General features: G+C 38.1%; 2 protein-coding genes across 10 annotated transcripts in view; one reads left to right on the forward strand and one right to left on the reverse strand.

Moving 5' to 3' along the window:
* Window positions 1-14167, forward strand: part of LOC106869380 (transportin-3) — a 73726-nt gene extending 59559 nt beyond the window's left edge. Inside the window, exons 18-27 of the mRNA XM_014915102.3 lie at window positions 939-1030; window positions 1813-1898; window positions 4258-4318; window positions 6482-6622; window positions 7176-7292; window positions 7642-7736; window positions 8542-8698; window positions 9763-9930; window positions 10936-11048; window positions 12393-14167. Of these exons, the coding sequence (XP_014770588.1) occupies window positions 939-1030; window positions 1813-1898; window positions 4258-4318; window positions 6482-6622; window positions 7176-7292; window positions 7642-7736; window positions 8542-8698; window positions 9763-9930; window positions 10936-11048; window positions 12393-12453 (1091 nt within the window). The 3' untranslated portion in view covers window positions 12454-14167. The remainder of the gene's footprint in view (window positions 1-938; window positions 1031-1812; window positions 1899-4257; window positions 4319-6481; window positions 6623-7175; window positions 7293-7641; window positions 7737-8541; window positions 8699-9762; window positions 9931-10935; window positions 11049-12392) is intronic.
* A 6497-nt stretch (window positions 14168-20664) lies between these two features.
* The window catches only part of LOC106869377 (histone-lysine N-methyltransferase SMYD3), a 95250-nt gene continuing 93593 nt past the window's right edge, over window positions 20665-22321 (reverse strand). For all 9 annotated transcript variants that reach the window (XM_089363656.1, XM_052973230.2, XM_089363655.1 and 6 more), the window contains one exon: window positions 20665-21141. In XM_089363656.1, the coding sequence (XP_089219782.1) occupies window positions 20959-21141 (183 nt within the window). In that variant the 3' untranslated portion in view covers window positions 20665-20958. The remainder of the gene's footprint in view (window positions 21142-22321) is intronic.

Here is a 22321-nt window from a genome sequence, read left to right on the forward strand (position 1 = left end):
TGTGACAAACTTCTACACAACTTCTGTCTACCAAATTTCACTCACAAGACATTGGTCAACGTGAGGATACATGAGAAGACCTCTTACCGTGGGTTATCTTAAAGTGGTGGGTAAGATTGAACCTGAAAATATTTGGTTGTGAAGACAACTTCTTAACCATCTATCAATGTAGGTTTGATTTCTGTTTTATTTGATTCAAACATTTCCACTCGCAATGGCTCAACAGTTAAAATGTTGAAACAATCACCACTTCATCATAAATTCAAACTTCACTTCAAGGCATTATATTGCTTGTTTTAGTTTGCTCTGAAACTCACATTTGATCTCTAATTGTAGTCATTTCATTCTATTTATGAGGTCAATTTTCTTTTTACTTGTCTCCTTTTAATTTACAAATTTACTCTCTAACTTATTATAGAGGTAGTTCTCCACCCAACTAACTTATCTAATTTGTCCTCATCACATTACCTGAGTAAGAAATCTGTCACAAGTGTTACAACAACAGATTGGTTCGGAGACAAAATATAACTTTTCTTTTTTTAATGGTTGTGTGTGGAAGGGGGCTATGTCCATGCCCTTGACACTTCTGAGATCAGTAATTGATGTCCTTGAACAAATACAGGATTGTCTTGGACTGGGAGGGAATTCCAGAGATAATGTTCTGAGAAAGTTTGATGAACACAATGTGGGTGATGAAATTAGAGATGAGTGCATCAAGTGGGAACTAGTTGGTGACATTATGTGACCTACCAGATTCAAGGCAGGAATAGAATTGTACCACTGTAGAAGTGGTACAATTAATAGGGTGAAGTACCAGTTATATACTAGGGAGTGGGGAGGCAGCAATCTGATCAACTGTTCTCTTCAAATCTGTGAACTTTGCCACTGGTTGAAATTATTGTTAACTAACAATTTTTTTTACTCATTTTCTCCCTAAGGAACTGCAACCATCTTGACTCAATTACCGTATGAAAGTGTTGGAGAAGGATTGAAGAAATTGTGCTCTTTTCAGTTGACTCCATTAAATAAGGTAAAGTGTGATGATGTCCTCCTTCCTACATCTTCTCTCTCATGGTGTTTTATGTCTGTATTAATGTAGCAGACACTGGTCCAGCTGTCCACCCACTGAGGTCCAGTTGTTGGGAGCAGTATTCATGATGATGATGATGGTGGTAGCACTGCTGCTGCTGGTTGCCATTGCTGCCACCTACCATTGCCATCACCACGTCTGAAACTAGTTCTTGTTGTTTAGTCTCAGGTCAGAATAGATTATGAAATGTCTAGAAAATAAAGCAAAATAATTATATTGCTATAAAAAAAAAAACAGAAAGAGCAAAGACATGAATTTCACAAGGTACAGGACAGCTAAAACGAGACATGGAGTAATTTTTCATCATCATTTTATGCCTGCTTGTCATGTTAGCTTCTCATGTGTTGTTGGTACCAGGTAGAGAGGATTCTTTAGTCTTGATACAAGCACCATCTTTAATATTGGTGCTATGATAATATGATCCCAGGCCACACTATAAAGTGATTGGTGACAGCAAGGGTGTCCAGCAGTAAAAAACCATGTCAAAAACCAAAAATGCTATAATAACAAAGATTGTTGGCTTCCTTTGTTATCAGAAGGTCCACCAAAAATGTTCAGATGCTGTCAAAGAAGTCCTGTCTGTGTCAGCAAAGGAAAACAAATATAAAATTATGTTCCACTCCTTCATAGACTTTCTACAACACCACTTATTTTTAACTATGTTCCATTTGTTACTGATTTATTATGATAATTATTAAAATAATTCTATTAAATTATTGCAGCTCATTAATGAAGGAGAGGTCAATGTAAAGCAAGGCAGTAGCCATGATCCAACACTTTGGTTGGATGGGTTAGCAGCAATTTTCAGGTAATTTAATCCCTCACTCTGATATCATAAAATAATGGCCTTCTTGTATTTCCTGTTATTGTTCTCCAGCTCCTCCTTCATTAAGAACCATTCCAGCCGTGCCCATGCTACATTATGGTACCTACTGCATTATCAGATGTGTCTGTTTCATTTATATACTTGTGCGCATGCATACACACATGCACAATAGGGTTATTACTTCTGATTGTAGCAAAAAGTCTTTCCATCTGAGTGAATGGCATATTGTACAATACTTGTGTACAAATAGCAGTGCTGCATCGTAGTGAAATGTGGACCTTGAATGCAGTGGACGTGAAGAGTAGAAAGGAATGAAGCTAGTAAGCTCTGATGAATGTGTAACATCACTGTGCATGCATGACAAAGTGAAACGTATTGAGAAAAATTGGTTATAAGAGGAATCAGATGTAGTGTGCAAGTGGGAAGGCTGTGTTGATGTGGTCATGTGATGTGTATGGATGATGACAGCTGTATAACGAAATGCTGACTGCTTAAACTGGATGGAATATGAGGAAGATGGAAACCCAGGAAGGTATGGGATGAACTAGTGAAGACTGATCTCAAAACGTTGAGCCTTGTGGAGGAGATGATAAGTGTTTCATTTTGTTCAATGATACCTGACTGTCAGTAAGCAGTTGGTTTATGTGTATGCACTCACCAGGCCTTGCCCTTGCATCCAATTTACTCCCTCAAGCATTCTCCACCTCTCTTCTTCCTATCACTCATCCTTCAATCACTTCTTTAACAATGGCATTATTCAGCTTCTGTAATCACATGACAGCAGAATCTGCACATATTTCTTTGCCTTTTTGCTTCTAGCTACACCAGCCTCCCTGGAATCACTTCCTTTAACATCCATCATTCCCAATATCATCTCTCCCCAGTTTATTCTTTGCAACTTACTACCCCTTTGTGTGCCTCCAGGTATCTCCCTGTCTCCTCTGAACTACATCTTAGGACTGCTATTCTTCATCTCTAACACCCTCTTATATCTGCTATCACTCTCAACACACTCCTTGCATTTGCTATTGATGCCACTCCCTTCCATACTCACCACAGCCACCACTATGTACCTCTGAGCTTCATCCCTGTCCTTGTACATCACTCTCTCTCTCTCTCTCTCCCCTTTCTTATTTTCTGTGCCATCCACCTCTTCCTATATTACCACTTATCACTTCCCCCTTCCAGAACTATTTCTTTTACCCTCTCTCCCACACTAATATTTACTATTGACTACACCACCACCCTTGCAAATTATTTACCACATTAACCCCTATTCCCTTCCATAACACCACTCACTCTCCTCTCTCACACTTCCCCATCTTCCACCTATACTCTCTCTCATGCTCACTTTTTCTTGTACCTTGAGATTATACCCTGACACCTCATCAGCAACATCTTCATCTTCTTTCCAGTTACTTCCATCCACCTTTATATAATGTGAGGCAACCATATATATCTTCTTCAGCAAGACCCTGTACTTGTCCCTCTATCATACTTTAGGCCTAAAAACCTGGCATAATGCCACCTCCCCCGAGAAGGCTTCTTTTTCTTTGTCATTCAAGTTACTTGGCAGCCTTAACTTGTGCCAGTGTAACAAAACAGCAACCAGTACGCATTAAGTGGTAAGAAGGGCATCCACCTGTAAAAACCATGCCAAAAGCTGACAATGGTGCTAGATGCAGTTCAATGAATCTTCTAGAATTGTGAAACCCGTGCTAGCAAGGAAGATGGACATTAAAGGATGATAATGACCCCCCTCCCAAACCAATCATCATTGTCCCTATCATTTCATATCTACTTTCTGTGCTGGCATGAGTTGGATAGTTAGAGTGGGTTCAACAGTTCAGAGGATTACATCTTGCTCCAATACCTCAGATTAGGCATGGTTTCCATGGCTTACAAAATGTACTGGGTGCATTTTTTTGACACCAGCAGCAGAGTGTGACAGTCTTGTCTGATGTTCTAACGAGTTAGGTATTGTGTGAGTGACAAAACATAGAAACAGAGTGTAAGAAACCTTGTCTGATTTTCTACTTAGGGTTGACATGGAATCCAGACACATTGCAGACAATCTCTGATTAAGTGTTTAAAACAGCTTTTTTATTACAACTTTGTCTTTAGAGTGAAGAAGATTACATGCCTTAAAAGCTTCTAGAATGGTTTGAATGTAATGTCAAGAAGGAAAATGGTGGTTTCTGACTTGCTCCTGAGGTGGTATCAAAATGGACAACTTTTTTGGCTGGTTTATTCTATAAAAGATGCAATTTTTTAAAAATCTTTATTTCCTACTAAAATTGTTAAGAATGTCTTACTAATTGTTTTCTTATTTTATTAATAGACATCTTAACCCATCTGTTCCAAATGGCCAACCTCATCCTTGCCAGTCTGTCATTCAGGAGGTAAACACATATTTTCTCACTTAATAATAATTAGTATTAATGAATTTACAAAAGTGGTGAGGTGGCAGAATCATTAGCATGCTGGGCAAAATACTCAGTGGTATTTCATCTATCTTCAAGTTCTGAATTCAAATTCCGCCAAAGTCTACTTTGTCTTTCATCCTTTCGGGGTCAATAAAATAAGTACCAGTTGAATACTGAGATCGATGTAATCAACTTACCCTCCCCCAAAATTGCTGGTTTTGTGCCAAAATTTGAAACCAATGTTAATGAATTTAAAATTGAATAAAATAGAAATATTTACTGAATTTTTTAGTTTTAGTTTTCTCATAAATTTTCTTTTAAAAAAAAAGGGATTAAAATTTCTATGAAGGTGTTGGACAAGTTTTTGTTATTGAATGTAATAAATTGTAGTTTGGAGGTTAATTGCATTTTGCACACATTTCTATAAATTGTACCTTGGCCTTTATAATTGTGAAATGTATACTTCTGGCTAAAGGTGATGATTTGTTGGGTTTCAGACCCAGTGTTGGGTAATACACTTTGTTCTGAGTTCACCTTTTGAGGAAAAGGTGTTTAGTAGTTTATAAGTGTAACATCAGTAACACAGATAATGGTTAATAACACAGATAATGGTTAATAACACAGATAATGGTTAATAACACAGATAATGGTTAATAACACAGATAATGGTTAATAACACAGATAATGGTTAATAACACAGATAATGGTTAATAACACAGATAATGGTTAATAACACAGATAATGGTTAATAATTATACACAATTTAAGGTGGCGAGCTGGCAAAATTGTTACCGCACCGAGAAAATGCTTTGCAGCATTTCGTCTGTCTTTACATTCTGAGTTCAAATTCTGCCGAGGTCGACTTTACCTTTCATCCTTTCAGGGTCGATCAAATAAGTACCAGTTGAGCTCAGGTTGATGTAATTGACTTACCCCGCCCCCTGAAATTGCCAAAATTTGAAACCAATAATTATACACACACACACATACACACATGAGTGTCACCCATACTGTTGGCACATAAAAGGCACCCATGGCGATGACACATTAGAAGCACCCATGCTGATGACATGTTAAAGATACCTGATACACTCAGTGGAGGGCATCCAACCGAAGGAACCAAACCAAAACAGATTGGGGCTCTGCTTACCAGTTCTAGTCAAAGCATCTAACCCATGCCAACATGGAAAACAGACGCTACATTATGATGATGAAATATACACATATATATAACCATCATTGCCATCATCATTTTATTGTCCACTTCGTCATGCTTTTGCATGGGTCAGATGAAATTTATTAAGGCAGTTAATCTGTGGCCTGATGTCCCTCTTGTCACCAACCTTTATCTGTTTCCAAGCAAGATGAATATTTCTCTATGGCCAGACATGTTTTTTCAGAATATCGGAAATGAATGACATTCATTTACAACTATCACACAATGTAAAGACAAAGAAACACATAGATGCATACACATATACACATACGTAACGGTCTTCTATCAATTTCCATCTACTCACAAATTCACTCAGAAGGCTTTAGTTGGCACAGAACTATAGTAGAAGACCCTTGCCCAAGATGCAACACAGTGGGATTGAACCTGAAACAATGTGGTTGAAAAGCAAATTCCTTAACACACAGTCATACCTGCACTTGTACATATGTGTGTGTGGCTGTGTGGTTAAGAAGTTTGCTTTTCTAGTCTAGTTTCAGGTTCAGTTCTACTGTATAGCACTTAGGTATGAGTCTTCTATTATATCCACAGGCCAACTAAAGCTTTGTGAGTGAATTTCGTAAAAGGAAACTGAAAGAAGCCTGTCGTGTAATATCTGTGTGTGTTTATGTCTCCTTGTCTCAATATTGTACAATAGCTGTTACAAGCAACACCATCATACAAAATGTGTTTGTTTTCAGTCTTCTGTGAAAGATATGTCCAGTTATGAGGAAATATTACTTTACTTGGAAACAAGTTGGGGTTGGCAACAGAATTGGCATCTGCCTGTAGAAAGTCTGCATCAGTGAATTCTGTCTGACCCATGCGAGCATGCAGAAGCAGATGTTAAAACAGTGATGACTTTGACTGTGTGAAAAAGATACTGAGATAGTTATTTTTCTTTATTGTTTCATTTGTGAAATCAGATATTTCCAGTTCTGTCTCAAGCTTGTGATAAATACCAATCAGATGTCCGTATTGTGGAACGATGTTGTCGCTGTATTCGCTTTGCCATTCGCTGTCTTGGTAAGAACTCGGCATCTGTTTTACAACCATTAGTAACTCAGGTAAGAGTTTTTTTGTTCCTAAGGTCCTTCAGATGCTAACTGTCTTTTAAAGCAATAGTTATTTCATTGTTAATTCCATCTACATGCTTTGATTTTCTAGCCTAAAACCATTTCAAGACATTTCTTATGTAGTACAATTAATTTTCAATCTAATTATATTTGGGCATAATTAAACTATTTCTGACTTTCACTATGGCTGTTTGCCAAATTTCACAACATTCATTAAAAACTTTGATAAAATTTAAATGAATCGTTTCAGTTTGGTTGCTATTAAAACAGCAAAAGGATTATTTTTTACATTATCATCATCATCATCATCATCATCAATAAGGCAGCCAGCTGGCAGAGTTGTGAGCACATTGAACAACATGCTTAGCAGCATTTTGTCCATCTTTATGTTCTGAGTTCAAATTCTGCCAAGGTCAGCTTTGTCTTTCATCCTTTTGGGGTCAGTAAAGTAAGTACTAGTTGAACACTGGATCAATGTATTGCTGGCCTTGTGCCAAAATTTGAAACCATTATTATTAATTTTTTTTTTTGTTTTCCCTTGCAGATGGTTAATCTGTATCAAGTCCATCAACACTCCTGTTTTCTTTATCTTGGAAGTATTTTAGTTGATGAATATGGCACAGACCCTAATTGTGTCCCTGGTTTGTTGAATATGCTGCAAGTAAGGACATCAAACTTGATATTTTATTGAAATTGTTCTAGTTTTTTTATTGTTGGTTGTTAAATACTCCCTGACCGTTTTTGCAGTTTGAATGAATATGCTGTTTAAAGATAACTTTAACATGAAGTAAATAGTTTCTAAATTTCCATGACTCTTGGCAGATTGAATCTACATGAATATAGATGTGAAACAAACTTACTTCACAACCATGTCTGTTTTAACTTAGTTATGATGCTACAATTTTCTCATTTGTTTCCATCGCAAGAAATTACAAACATTCAGGTTATTTCCATTTTATTTATTTTTTTTAATATGTATTTTATCTAGTGTTCTGTTTTTTGTTTTGTAGGCATTTTGTACGCCAGCCTTCAAACAACTTGAAGAACATAATGGTCTTCGCAACCATCCTGATACTGTTGACGACTTATTCCGTCTTTGCCTCAGGTTTGCTCTCTCTAAACTTTTAATCATTCTTAATGGTTTCAAACAGGAAGGGTTACGACAGCCTTGACCCTTTTATTGTAGGGCCTAATGAAGAAGGGTGGGGTGGGGTGGGGGCTTAAGCCATGACTCTTAGGGTTGCAGCAGTAGGATAGAGTGGTCTACAGACTGGAGACCTGAGCAGTGGATGAGGTTCACTACACAACAAAAGGTACAGTCCCTCTAACAGGTGGTGATAGAGTTGGTGGAAAACTGGGCAGTGGATAAGGGCCACTGCACAGTACATGTAGTCCCTCTGATTGTCTTCCACACAGTTTTCTGTTTAACTGGTTTTGTTCTTTAAACTTGTGTTGCTCAAACACTTGCTGAAGAAGATACTTGCTCAAGGTATCGTACACTGATATTGCACCCAGAACTACAAGATTGCTAAATAACCTTCTTAACCACGCACCCTTGTCTTTTATTTTCCCTGGAATTCTTCTGTCACTCACTTTGAAAACACTTCCTGTCTTTTTACAACAGAACACTAACAAACTCATGGTTATTGTTGTTTAACTCCAGGCTAACACTGACATTGCAGGCCTATGATCTGAGGCGTTCCAACCATGACTATTCTGTCTTTTTTTTTTAGAAGCATGTCTAGGACTATGTCACCCAATATTACTTATTGAGGAAGAGTTGACTGTTATTTCTAGCATTTTGAGGATCTAGGTAGACTCCTGTAGCCAGATAAATCATACTACCCTTGTTTGTAATTATTCCAAACTTGTGTTGCTTCATTGTATCACATGATTCCATTCTGATCTAGGTTTGTGCAGCGAGCACCTGTTGCCTTTTTACAGTGTCAGATGTCTAAAGCTATTCTCTGCTGTTCAATAGCAGCATGTTCTCTTGATCACAGAGATGCTAATGCATCTGTGATGAAATTTCTTGAAGATTTAATTAACTGTGCAACAGCAAAAGAAGTAAGTCAAATATTTAGCTTTAAAAAAACCTTTTATTTATTATTATTGTTATTATTACCGTTATTATTAATTAGTCCAAAGTGGCAAACTGGCAGAATTGTTAGCACGGCAGGCAAGATGCTTGGCAACATTTTGTCCGTCTTTATGTTTTGAGTTCAAATTCTGCTGAGGTTGATTTTTCCTTCATCCTTTTGGGTTTAGTAAAATAAATACCAGTTGAGCACTGGGGTTGATGTAATTGTACTTGCCCTTCTTCCAAACTTGTTGGCCGTATGCCAAAATTTGAAATCATCATTAATTAGTCCTGTTTAATCAGACTTATGATTAAAAGGGATCAAGTTTTACTATCTATAGTATTGTCTATGATTACATTATCTAATATGACCTTAAACCTTTTTTGAGAGGCAGAAATGTCAAAGTGAACTAGGCTGGGGAAAATACTGCTTGTGCTGACAGGGCAGTATGACCATCTGGATAAGAAGTTTACTGTTTACTGGTGCCACATGTTTCCGCTTTCTTTCTGCTGTGCTCAACCAATATCTTGTAGGTGGAAATTGTAAGAAACCCATTGTGTGTGTGTGTGTTATTTCATTGTCTGGTATGCTGTGTAAGTACTGTCACCGTGTAGACAGCATCATTATTGACATCTGCTGTGAAAATATTATCATCATTTATTGTCCGTTGTCTATGCTGGCATGGGTTGAACGGTCTGACCAGGGCTGGTAAGCTGGAAGGCTGCACCAGGCTCCAGTTTGATTTGGCATTGTTTTCTATGGTTGGATGCCCTTCCTAATGCCAACTACTCTGAGAGTGTAATGGGTGCTTTTACATGCCACCAGCATGGGTGCCATTCGCGTGACACCAGTATCTGTCACTTCCCCATGACCAGACAGAAAATTGGAAATAAAAGACACTGTTTGTATGATGGTGACCCATGCTTACAACTATCACATGATGTCATGGTTGCTATATATGTATATGTGTGAAATATTCTATATATATATAACTGATATTACTAAATGATATCTAAATATATGAGTCTATTTTTGTTCCTTTTCTTTCAGCATAAAGATGACTTTGAGACACGACGCACATTAGTCGAAGACTTGCTACGAGAACATGGCCAAACATTAGTGCACTCTCTCCTCAATACGGCTGTCTATTGTCTTCCTACCTACATGGTCTCAGACGTTGCTGATGTGATCTACGAATTGATGCTCTTCGACAGACCGGTCAGTTGGTTTCCTTTATTTTGCTGTTGTTCAGCCTTAATCAAGCAGACACAGGACCAAAGATGTTCTGGTCATACCCATCCTTATATTATAGTATATCTAGAATTACTTATCCAATATGTCCTTCTTTTAGTAATTTTAGGAAGATCTGGCTGCTATTTCTATTACGTGACGCAGTCATATACTGGCTACCTCCTTGTTTTAAGGAGCCAAACTTGTAGGTTTGTTTTTCCTGTTTCTGATTTCTTTGTTGGGTGGATACCTAATCATTTTCAAAATTTAAAAACCAGCTTCCCAGCACCACCTTCGGGCCTGCCAAATAAGGAGGCTTGCTTGAATTCTCAAAAAGAAAAATTAACCTTATTAAGGTCAACAATTAGCAATGGTGCAGAGACTTAAAAATCCTGCATTTGTGTTCAATCTTTAGCTCTTTTTAAAGCATGTCTTTACAAGGAGACATCCACAAGTTTAAATGAGCAGCTAGTCCAGGAGCACAAGCCCTAGTTGACTGTGAGTGCTTGCAAAGAAACAAGAGCTAAGGGGATCATCTTGCATAGTAAATTGAATCAGAAGAGACCTCTGGGTCCACTAGCCCTAGTCATCCTTAAGAGAGTATGAAGATGCAAATAATGGATTGTCTTTGACTGTCAATTCACAGTCATAAGAGGATATTCATTCAAACTGGATGAGTTATGTTAGAAATTCTAATGTTGCTGAGATCAACTTAACTTTCACCCTTCCTGAAAGAATAAAATACTAGCCAAATACTGGGGTTGGTATAATTGACAAACCTCTCACTCCCAAATTTGTTGGTGCCACTGAGAGTGGTAGCATAGATAGAGTACCAGCCAAAATACTTTAGCTCTGAGTTCTAATCCCAGTGATTGACATATGAGAAGAAAATATTTCATGATGTTACTGAAGCAAAGCTATTGTTGTTGATGAAAATTGTTATTATTTTCTATTTTAAAAACTATTTTTCTCTTTGATGTTTTCTACTGCTAGACTTTCTGTCAATGGCTGGAAGTTACTCTAAAATCTTTACCAACTGAGAGCAGTGGTGGTACGATTACAGCCACCCATACACAGCTTACAGAATTTCATAAAGCTGTTACAAGGTAAGATTTTAGTCAATTATTTATTTTGTGTGTTGTTATTTAGCCCCAGGTCAACTTTGATCCAGCTGACCATGTGCCAACCATGACTGACTGGTACATTTTTATATCAGTCACTACATTGTCCAATGTAATTTGAGGGACATTCAGCTGTTATGTCTTGCTTTGTATAAGAGACCTTCATTAGCTTGTTTTTGTGTATTCCTAAACACATTTTCTTCTTCTTTCTGCTTTTCATCTACTCTCTGTATTAGGATTGTTTTTTTATATAAATTTGTACATTGGCATATTTTTTTGAATAATTGATTTCATGCTTTGGAGTCTGTACTTGCTTCCTGCTGTTAACCACTCAGCTGTAAAGTAAGGGATGGCACCTTTTGTTAGCCAGGCAAACTGAAATCTGTAGTGTTACATGAATAAAACAAGTATTTGGCTCAGTAGAATAGTGGCTCAGAAAATGGAATAACATTCTTGATGGTTTCATTTTATTTGTTATAGTTTTTGGACTTTGGTCATGTTGGAGAAAACCCTTCAAAAGTGTCTATTCTCAGAATAAATATCCTTATTTCATCATCATTTAGCATTCGTTTTCCATAGAGGCATGGATAAAATGGTTTGACTGGAGCTGGTAAGCCCAGAGAGCTGCACCAGTCTGTTTTGGCTTGGTTTCTATGGTTGGACATCCTTCTTAACACTTAACCACTCCATAGAGCATACTGGGTGTCTTTTACGTGTCATCAGCATGGGTGCCTATTGCATGTAACTGGCACAGGTGGCTTTTGTGTCACCAGCATGGGTACCTTTCACATGTCACCAGCACTAGCCACGCCTACGATTTCTCTAGGCTTCATGTGTCTTCGTCAGCACAGTGAATCACCAAAAGCTTCGGTCACTTGTCATCACCTCTGTGAGACTCAATATCTCAAGATAATATTTCACCACTTCATCCCACATCTTCCTGGGTCTACCTCTTCCACAGATTAACCTTGGTTGGACATAAACTATATTCTTCTTTACATAAATGAAGGTAACTCAAAATATCTTGTTTGATACACCAATTTTGTTAAAACCACAGAAATGAAATTACTCTCATCATCGTAGAGAAACTCATATCTCCATTGTTTTTATTATATGATGTCCTTCAAGACTTTAAGTGGTAATTTACTGATCATGGTGTTTATCTGGATCCCCTGTGTTCTGAGTTCAAATCTGTCACACTTCTACCACTGTGTTTATTGTTTCTCCATTTCTTGTCTAAAAGTCAAAATAATTTTTCTTAAATCTTCCATCGCAATTTCATTCAATGCCTTTTTTAATATTTTACATTTTTGTTTCTCCAATTTGCAGTGCGGAGTCTGTAAAACAAGTGTGCAATGCTATGAAAGAATTTGCCCGCCTCTTTCGGTAATCTACTTAATAATAAGAACAACTAAATCAAAGACATTAATCTCCTCTGCTTCAAAACACTGACAGAAAACAAAGCAAATGGCACAAAAATGAAAGAAATCTGAAAATATTTTTAAATAATTTTTTTTTTACACCGTTCTTTCACCTTCTTCTGACATCTTTGAGAATTTGGTGACAATCTGAAGGAAAATGACTGAAGTTGGCTCTTTTTTTTTTTTTCTTTATGGTATTTACTGGATGGTTGTCTTCAACAGTTCCAGTCTTCATATGGTGAACAACTACAACAGTAACAATAACAAATAATCTTAGTTTCTGCAGCTGATTTTGGAACACACCTCTCAGACTGGCTTCTTTTATGACATGCAATGAGAATAGATGTGTTTGTGTGTGGGACCTGTATGTGTGTGTGTGTGGGTTGTGTGATGTGTGCCTATATGGATTATCTCTAAAACTAAAACTTTCATTTATTCTCTTTGTGACATTTGACCTCTCACATTTCACACCCAAATGCTCACCCTAAACCATTCTTCAGTTTTCTCTACCAGCAGAACACATTGTGATTCTTTTTCTATTTTTAACTATTTGTCTTTTAAAAACAAACCCCAAAAACTGAATATTTTACCTTTAATATTATTTTATCTAAATTCGTTTCTTGCCTACTGTTACCATCGCCACAAGTCTATCGCTTTTTACTGTATGTATGTGTGTGTGTGTGTGTATATATATATATATATATATATATATTACATAGACCACAGAGAGTAATCAGTTCTATCTGTCATACTGGACATCAAACTTCCTGGCAAGGCCAGACACAAAGTGTAGCAGTAGAAACATATTGCTTTCACTCCAAAGTGGTTTACTACTTGCCATATGTAGCAATACACATGAATACTGGGACATACTGCAGTTGAAAGGGATTAGTGCCCCAAGAGCCAGGCTTGCCTCTCCTCTTTCTCCCCAACCAACCAACCTGTTCTTATCACTTTTGTCATCTTAAAGGTAAATTCCATGACAAGACTATGATGAAGGCGGTTGCCCCCCTTTGCCTCGACCAGGTCAAACTGCCTGACAACTGAGATTGGTCAAGAAAGCAAAAGTCACACGTTTTAATGAGGCCCTCTGTGTATGTGACTCTCCTCTGACCTAGTTCTGGCTTAACCTCAATAAAGTGTAGAGGCAATGTTTAGTAGTCATGGCCAAGACCCTGCTAGCTAAATCTAACTAAACAACAAATGTTGTGTGTGTATACATTAATGTATGTACACAAATGTATACATACATATATTCCTCTACTTGAAAAGCAGGTAAGGATTAGTGACTGGATAGGCATCCAGCTGCAAAACAATGCATCAATAATGTATTTGTCTAACCCATGCCAGCATGGAAAAAGAAGTGTCAAGACGAATGAATATATTTCTTTGAAAGTGACACTTCACTTGCTTGCTGTTTTTGTATTTTCACAGCAACTGGAAAACAAGGAACTGAATAGCACAGACATGCATATACACACACATGTAGTTATATACACATACACATATATATACATTTTTACATAGAGTAATCTAACTAATAGTTAAAAAAAAGGAAAAGGATAACACAGTACCTGTTTTGCTAAACTGAAGGATCTGAGACAGAAGAATGACTATTTTAGAGAGAAAGAGACCCTAATACCCTGCAAAAACCACCCTTAAATAAAGCCAGTCTATTTCAAATTGGGTTGATTTGAGTGTTTTCTATTTAACCTGTCCTGTGTTCTTTGTACTGTCGTGGAATTCTACTTATTGACACTTTAGAGACAAAGCCTTATTTGGAATTTCAGTGCCAAGAAGATGGTGCCCTTTTTACAAGCCCTACAGAGAGCATGCACTTATTTTTCAAAAAAAAAATTATAAAAAATAAAGTTATTACTTTTCATGTATAAAACTATATATATTCTTGCAGGAAATTGAATGAACTACTACAATCTTCTTTGTCATTCGACTTCTCGGCCAATAGATTGGCCCTGTTGTATCCTAAGCATTAATATGTTTTTCATTACCCAACTCTTATTACAGAATAACACTAACTTCAGGAAACCTGCCAGCCACCTATTCACCTACCGATCTGGTAGACACACTAGTCAAATTGACTACATCCTTGCCAGGGAACAGCAAAGACGGCTACTTATAAATGCCAAAACTTTCCCAGGTGAAGAATGCACTCCACAACATAGATTAGTAGTTAGCAACTTCAGGATCAGGGCTAAATGGATGCCCAGAAGATGACCAGCATGGAGGAGAAGGGTCTGGAAGATTAAGGATCCTGCAAATGGACAGATTTAGACACGCATTACTCAAAGCTTTTGATGAAATAGAGAGGGATATAGCATCACATGATGTGGAAGACAATTAAAGGTTTCTACCGGACAACCTGTTGAGGGCCACTGACCAGATCTGTGGATGGTGCAAAGTCCCCTCTCAACCCAAGGTAACGTAGTGGTGGAACAATGTAGTTGACAGGGACATTAGGGAAAAGAAACAGGCAAGGATGAACAGGAAGAATGGTGGTAGCAGGGAGTTGTATCAGACTGCCAGAAAGGAAGCTAGGAGACAGGTTTATTTAGCCAGAGGGGAAGCAGATAAGAAAAAATTTGCTAATGTTCTGCGTCATGAGGACTAAAGACTTGAAGTATTTCATGTTGCAAGACAGTGAGTGAGAGGGAATTGTGATGTCATAGGAGAGAGACTTGGAGACGCCACTATGAAAGGTTGCTAAATGAATAGAATGAATGGGAGAGAGAGAGTCTGCCGAATGTCAACCCAACAGAGGGACCAGCTATCCGAGTTGACAGTACCATGGTAGATAAAGCAATTAAGGGTGTGAAGACGGGGAAAGCCCCTGGCCCATCAGGAATCACCACAGAGATGCTTAAAATGTCTGGCAGTGTTGGCTATAGTCTAGTCACCCGTATAGTCAACCAGGTGATACATGAAGGAGTCATACCCAATGACTGGTGTAGCAGCACCATAGTCAACTGCTACAAAGGTAAAGGTGACGCGTTAGATACAAATAATTACAGAGGTATCAAGTTGTTGGAACAGGTAATGAAAGTTACGGAGAGGGTCATAGCCCAGCTAATTAGGGAGAGAGTCAGTTTAGAGGAGCTGCAGTTTGGGTTTGTGCCAGGGAAAAGCACTACTGAGGCTATATTTCTGGTAAGACAGCTGCAGGAGAAATACCTAGCCAAACTGTACCTGGCTTTTTTTGACAAGTTCCCCCGATCCCTTATCTGGTGGTCAATAAGGAAACAAGGGATAGATGAATGGTTAGTGAGAGCTGTACAAGACATGTACAGGGATATGGTCAGTAAGGTGAGGGTTGGCAATGAGTATAGTGAAGAATTCCGGGTAGGGGTCCACCAAGGATCACTCCTCAGCCCCCTCCTATTTATCATAGTCCTCCAGGCTTCAAGACAGGATGCCCCTGGGAGCTTCTCTATGCTGATGACCTTGCACTAATTGCTGAGTCACTATCAGAAATAGAGAAGTTTCAGGTGTGGAAGCAATGATTAGAATCGAAGGGCCTTAGAGTCAACCTAGCTAAAACCAAAGTCTTAATAAGTAGGAAGGCAGACAACACACAAATCCCTCCAGGTAGATGGCCCTGCTTGATCTATAGAAAAGGCGTAGGTAGAAACTCCATAAGATGTACCCAGTGTAAGCTATAGACACATAAGAGGTGCAGCAATATCAAAGGAAGGCTAACTAGCAAGATAGTTTTTGTGTGGTAATAAACACTGAAAATGTGCAGAGAACAGCTTCTGTCACATTCCAGGGAGAAAAAACTACAAGTAGTTGATAGCTTCTGTTACCTAGGTGACCAAGTCAGTAGTGGGAGTGGATGCTCTAAAAGTGTAGCTGCTAGAATAAGAATAGCTTGGGTAAAGTTCAAAGAGCTCCTACCTCTGCTGGTGACAAAGGGCTTCTGGCTCAGAGTAAAAGGTAGATTGTATGACGCATGTGTGCGAACAGCCATGCTACATGGCAGTGAAACATGGGCTGTGACTGCTGAGGACATGTGTAAGCTTGCAAAGAAAGAAGCCAGTATGCTCCTCTGGATATGTAATGTCAGTGTGCACGACTGTGTAAGCACCATGAGAGAAAAGTTGGACTTAAGAAGCCTCAGATGTGGTGTGCAAGAGAGACAACTGCGCTGGTATGGTCATGTGTTCCGAATGGAGGAGGACAGCTGTGTGAAAAAGTGTCACACCCTAGCGGTTGAGGGAACCCGTAGAAGAGGTAGACCCAGTAAAAACTAGGATGAGATGGTGAAGCACAACCTTTGAACATTGGGCCTCACTGAGGCAATGACAAGTGACAGACCTTTGGAGATATGCTGTGCTTGAGAAGTCCCAGCAAGCCAAGTGAGACCATAACCATGGCCTATGCCAGTGCTGTATAACCAGCCTATTTAAGAGTACCCTTCAATCATTGGACAATAAACTACACTTGCGAAGACTTGTTGAGGTAAGTGAAATCATCGTGGCCGATGACAGTACCACCTGATTGGCACCTGTGCCAGTGGAGTGTTAAGAGCACTATTCAAGTGTGACCGTAGTTGGGCCGCTGACTGGCTCCCGTGCCAGTGACATGTAAAAAGTACCATTCAAGCATGATCATTGCCAGCGTCACCTGACTGGTGGCTCCTGTGCTGGTGGCACGTAAAAAACACCATTTGAGCATGGCTGATGCCAGTACTGATTGACTGACCCTTGTGCCGATGGCATGTAAAAGCACCCACTACACTCTTGGAATGGTTGGCATTAGGAAGGGCATCCAGCTGTAGAAACTTTGCCAGATCAGATTGGTGCAACCCTCAGTCAAACCGTCCAACCCATGCCAGCATGGAAAGTGGAAATTAAACGACGATGATGATGATGATGATGATGATTATTATTAGTGAGGCCAGTTGGCAGAAGTGTTAATGCATTGGACAAAATGCTTAGCAGCAGTTCTTCCAGAACTTGACATTTTAAGTTCAAATGCTACCAAAGTCAACTTTGCCTTTCATCCTTTTGAGGTTGGTAAAATAATACCAGTCAAGTACTGCATGTGGTGGTATGGATGGCTTTTGATGTAAGCCACTCTCTCCCTTGAAATTGCAGTGGTCATGCCAGAATTAGGATGAATTATTATTAAGGTGGTGAGCTGGCAGAATCGTTAGCATGCCAAGGGTTGATAAATTAAGTACTAGTGAAACGCTGGGGTTGATGTAAACAACTAGTTACCTCCTGCAAAATTTCAGGCCTTGTGCCTTTAGTAGAAAGGATCATTATTAAGACGGCAAGGTGGTAGAATGGTTAGCATGCTGGAAAAATGCTTAGTTTTTTGTCTCTATGTTGAGTTCAAATTCTGCTGAGGTCAACTTCACTTTTCATCCTTTCAGGGTCAATGAAATAAGTACCAGTTAAGTCATTGGACTGTGGCTATGCTGGGGCACCACCTTGAAGGTTTTAACCAAACATATTCACCTTCTGTTCTTTTTTTTTAAATCCTGGTATCTATTCTATCCAGTCTCTTATGCTAAACCGCTAGGTTATAGATACATAAACAAACCAAGAAGTGATGGAGGAACAAACACAAAGACACACACACAACAGTTTCTTCTACGAAATCCACTCACAAAACTTTGGTCAGTCTGGAGCTATCTTAGAAGACACTGACCTGAGGTGTTACATAGTGAGTCTGAATCCAGAACCATGTGACTGGAAAGCTAATTTTTCCCCACTCAACCACACCTGTGCAGGTTTTTATACATTTAAACAAAGCAATAAAGAGAATAGAGTTGTTTATGACTCTGGTTATGGGTTCAATCCCCACTGCATGTCTTATACGTTAGTGTGGGGTCAACTAGAGTAACTTGTCAGTGAAATTATGTGGAAGAAAACCATTGTGTATACAGAGTGGGCCAAAAGTCATGCACCAAGATCAAAACACATTTCAAAGGCAGTAGAATATATGTCAGCTGTTTTGGCGCGTGCCTTTTGGCCCACCTTGTATTTATGTATCTAAATGTTTCAATGATTTGTGTTGGCAGACAATGTAAATATTGGTGAAAATACGAAGACTGGTGCTTTGCAAATGAAGTCCCTTGGGATATTTGTTTTAGCATGAAAGTGAAGGCATTTGTTTGCTACTGTTCATATCAGAAATGCAGTGAATCAGGGAATGAGCCATTCATACAACATTATTATTCACCAAGTATGATTGAAAATGTTAGAATAAACAATAGATGAACTCTTTTAGTATTCAGATTACTCTGTCAAATGTACTGCTTATTTATTTACATTGCTTGCAATTAATCATGCATTATCTTTTAGCTTCAAGATTTTGATTATGTGATTGTTTAGTTTTAGAATGACACTGTAGGGTAGGTGCAAAAGGCAGGATCTGGGCAGTTTGAACCCAAAATAGAATATTTTGGTTGGATATGGCTGATTTAAAGAGTTAAACAGTATTGTGTATGAGAAAGACGTGCCTCATATCCACCAAAGATGGTGAATTTCTGTTCTTGTTCTTGTTAACATGATAGAATCTGGTCAGAATTTGTTTTCAAATCTACGTTAGACTTAGAAATAAAGATTAAATCACTTTGAAGTTGTTTAACTCTATGGCATTTAAATCGGTTATATCTGGCCCAAATATTCTACCTGTTTTATGTTCAAACTGACCAGATCCAGCCTTACCCACCTCTCCTAAAATGTCATTCTAAAAGAAAACAATCACATCATTAAAGTCTTGAAGCTACGAGATAATGCAGGATTAATTCAAAACAAAATGCATAAATAAGCATTCAACAGTAATCTGAATGCTAAAGGATTAATGAAAAGAAATAGTCTAAAGTAGTGGTTCTCATCCAGGGTCCACACAAGCTAAATAGTAAATTGGGGATCCTAAGTTGTATTTTATGGTTTCATGAAAAAAGTTTGCTTAAGCAGCTAGGTTTCTTTCTCTGGCGTTTTACAGAGTTCAACCTACACAAGTATGTATTGATAGACTAAATAGGAATTTTGTAGGGGGTGTCTATAAAACTAGCTTTTAAACATCAAATGGTTATGGGGGTGCACCAGAATAAAATAGTTTAAAAGGAGGGGGTCTTGTAGGTAAAAAGTGGTTGAGAACCACTGTAGTGTTCATATATTTATGGTGGGAACAAAGTAGCACATACTTGGACAATCATCTACATACACTTTTGAGGTGTGAGAAAGACAGGATGGGTTTTTTTGGGGGGCGGGGGTTTAATTGTAGATCTGTTGTTTTCCTTTTGAAGGTACTCTTTTTTTTTTATCCATGGTTTAGTTGCTTTTTTTTGTTAAAGGGCTGTTCAGCTCTACATCAGTTTTGGCATGGTTGTTATGCCAACCACTTTACAGAATGTACTGGGTACTTTTTACGTGGCACCAGCACCTTATGAGTTTGCAAGATTAGGGATGCACAACTGGAGAGGGTTGCAGGGGATGAGCCTGTATGCAAGGGCAACCATGCTTTTACTTAGCTTGATGTGTCTGGCAACCAAGCTTAGCTTGATTTCTTTTAAATAATTTCCACTCAACGGATGTAGGTAAAACATGAGCAGAGAAAAAGTTCTAGATAATTGATGATGTGGGGAGGAAATGTACAAGTCAGATAGGGGTAGGATCTGGAGAAGACATGGGACCAAGCTGCACCAAAGAGCAGATACCACTGAAGTCGCGTGACTGACCAGACTATCAGATGTTTAACATTGCTGATCGCAGAATGTAAAGAGTTGGAGTAAATATCAGACACTTTACTAATCCATCGCCTGAATAATCTTCTCTACTATAGGCACAAAGCCGGAAATTTTGGTGAAGGGGGCTAGTCAATTTAAATCTGACCCTAAAAAGATGAAAAGCAAAGTCAACCTTTGAACCCAGAACAAAGACAGATCAAATTTTGGTATATGAGGCCAGCAATTTTGGGGAAGGGGTTAAGTCGATTAAATCAATCCCAGTGATCAAAAGGATGAACGGTAAAGACAACCTTGATGGAAATCTGAACTCAGAATGTAAGGGCAGATGAAATATCATTAAGCATTTTGCCTGACATGCTAACGATTCTGCCAGCTCGCTGCCTTAATAATCCTTTCTGCTATTGGCACAAAGCCTGAAATTTGGTAGGAGGGGATAAGTTGATTACATTGACTCCAAGGCTCATCTGGTAATTATTTTATTGACCCCTACAAAAGAATGAAAGGCAAAGATGAACTCAGAACATAAAGATGGATGAAATGCTGCCAAGCAGCATTTTGTCTGGCTTGCTAATGATTCTGTCAATTTCACCACCTTAATAAGAAAATAATGTTTTCAAGGTATTGCAAATGTTTCTGAGAAGATAAAAAAAAATTTTTTTTTTAAACTTCACATCATAAACTTTTTATTTTCTTGTAATGATCTCATTAATTTCGACATTTTATAATTGATCTTCATTTGATTTATTCTCAAGTTTTATTTTACTTCACCTAATGACTCTTTAAGAGATTTGCGGTCAGGTGTGGAGGGAGTTGGTATTGCATTTTCCAAGGAAAGTTGTAAATTGGAATCAAATGTGTCACAGTATTGTTGAAGAATTTGTTGTTGTTTAAATATAAAATCATTCTTGTCATGATACATTCCTAGAATGGTGCTGGCCTGCAAAAAAGAGAGACATTTAGTGAATCAGTGCAAGATATCTTTTGGCTTTGGAACAAAACTGCCCAAGCCTCTGTGCAATTGTTCTGGCTGCTAGAAATAGTAGCCAAATTTTATCCTGCTGGTAAAAGACAATTTATCAAGGACTACATTATCCACTATGTTCATTTATTTAGTGTTTTTTTTTTTAATGCTAGTATGATTTGTGGCAGGTTTTTACAGTTAGATGTTCTTGTCGCCAACCTTTACCTCTTTTTCAAATAAGAAATATTTTTTGTTCCACACATTTAAAAGCACAGAGCAACTGGTCATAATCTGAACAAGGAATGTAAACATCATATCACCATTTCACTAAAAGCTGTAAAATGTCAACAATCATGTACATATGCACCTATGAATGAATACGTATACACACACACACACATATATATACACATTCAATAGGCTTCCTCCAATCTCTGTTTACCAAATTCACGTCCAAAGCATTGGTCAGTCTGGTGTTATAGAAGACACTTGTTCATGGTGTTGTGGAGTGGGACTGAACCTGAAACCTCATAGCTATGCCAGGGAAATAAGACAAGAAGGTCATAGCTGGCATTTTTTTGATTTCCTGAATCAGGGTTGGCCTACAACTAAACAATGGCAATCATTGTTTGACCTGCTAAAAACAGCATCCAACTCTCCCTAAAAATCACATTCTGCCATCTTTAAGAAAAGGAGGATAATTGGATAATGTAGTCTTAGACTATTTGTTTAAAAAGATGGGATGATCACTTTTGAAATGATCAGGGTTAAACAACAGCAACTACCAAAACAAAATCATAACAGTGTTTCCATGCTACCTACATGAGATCTGGAAATAAATGTACCGAAGGAAATAAATATTAGCCATTCTCCTGATTCTTTTCAGGAAGCATGGGAGACAACCATAGACATATTTTAGTCTTATGAGTACCTCCTCAGCTACACAAACTTTATTGTAGTTGCTGAAGTAGTAATGACAATAAGTAAATTTTAGATTGGTTTTGTATAAACAATTTTAAAATGCTATCTGAATTTAAAAAAAAAATTTAAGTTATTGTTAACATTTCAAATACAGGAAATGCCATAAAGCTAACTAGAAATAGTAAGTTACTGAGTTTTAAAAAATGATGGTGAAGGTTTGTGTCAACAAAGAAAT

This window comes from Octopus bimaculoides, chromosome 15 (genome assembly GCF_046866305.1).
Source record: "Octopus bimaculoides isolate indiv1 chromosome 15, ASM4686630v1, whole genome shotgun sequence".
NCBI lineage: Eukaryota > Metazoa > Mollusca > Cephalopoda > Octopoda > Octopodidae > Octopus > Octopus bimaculoides.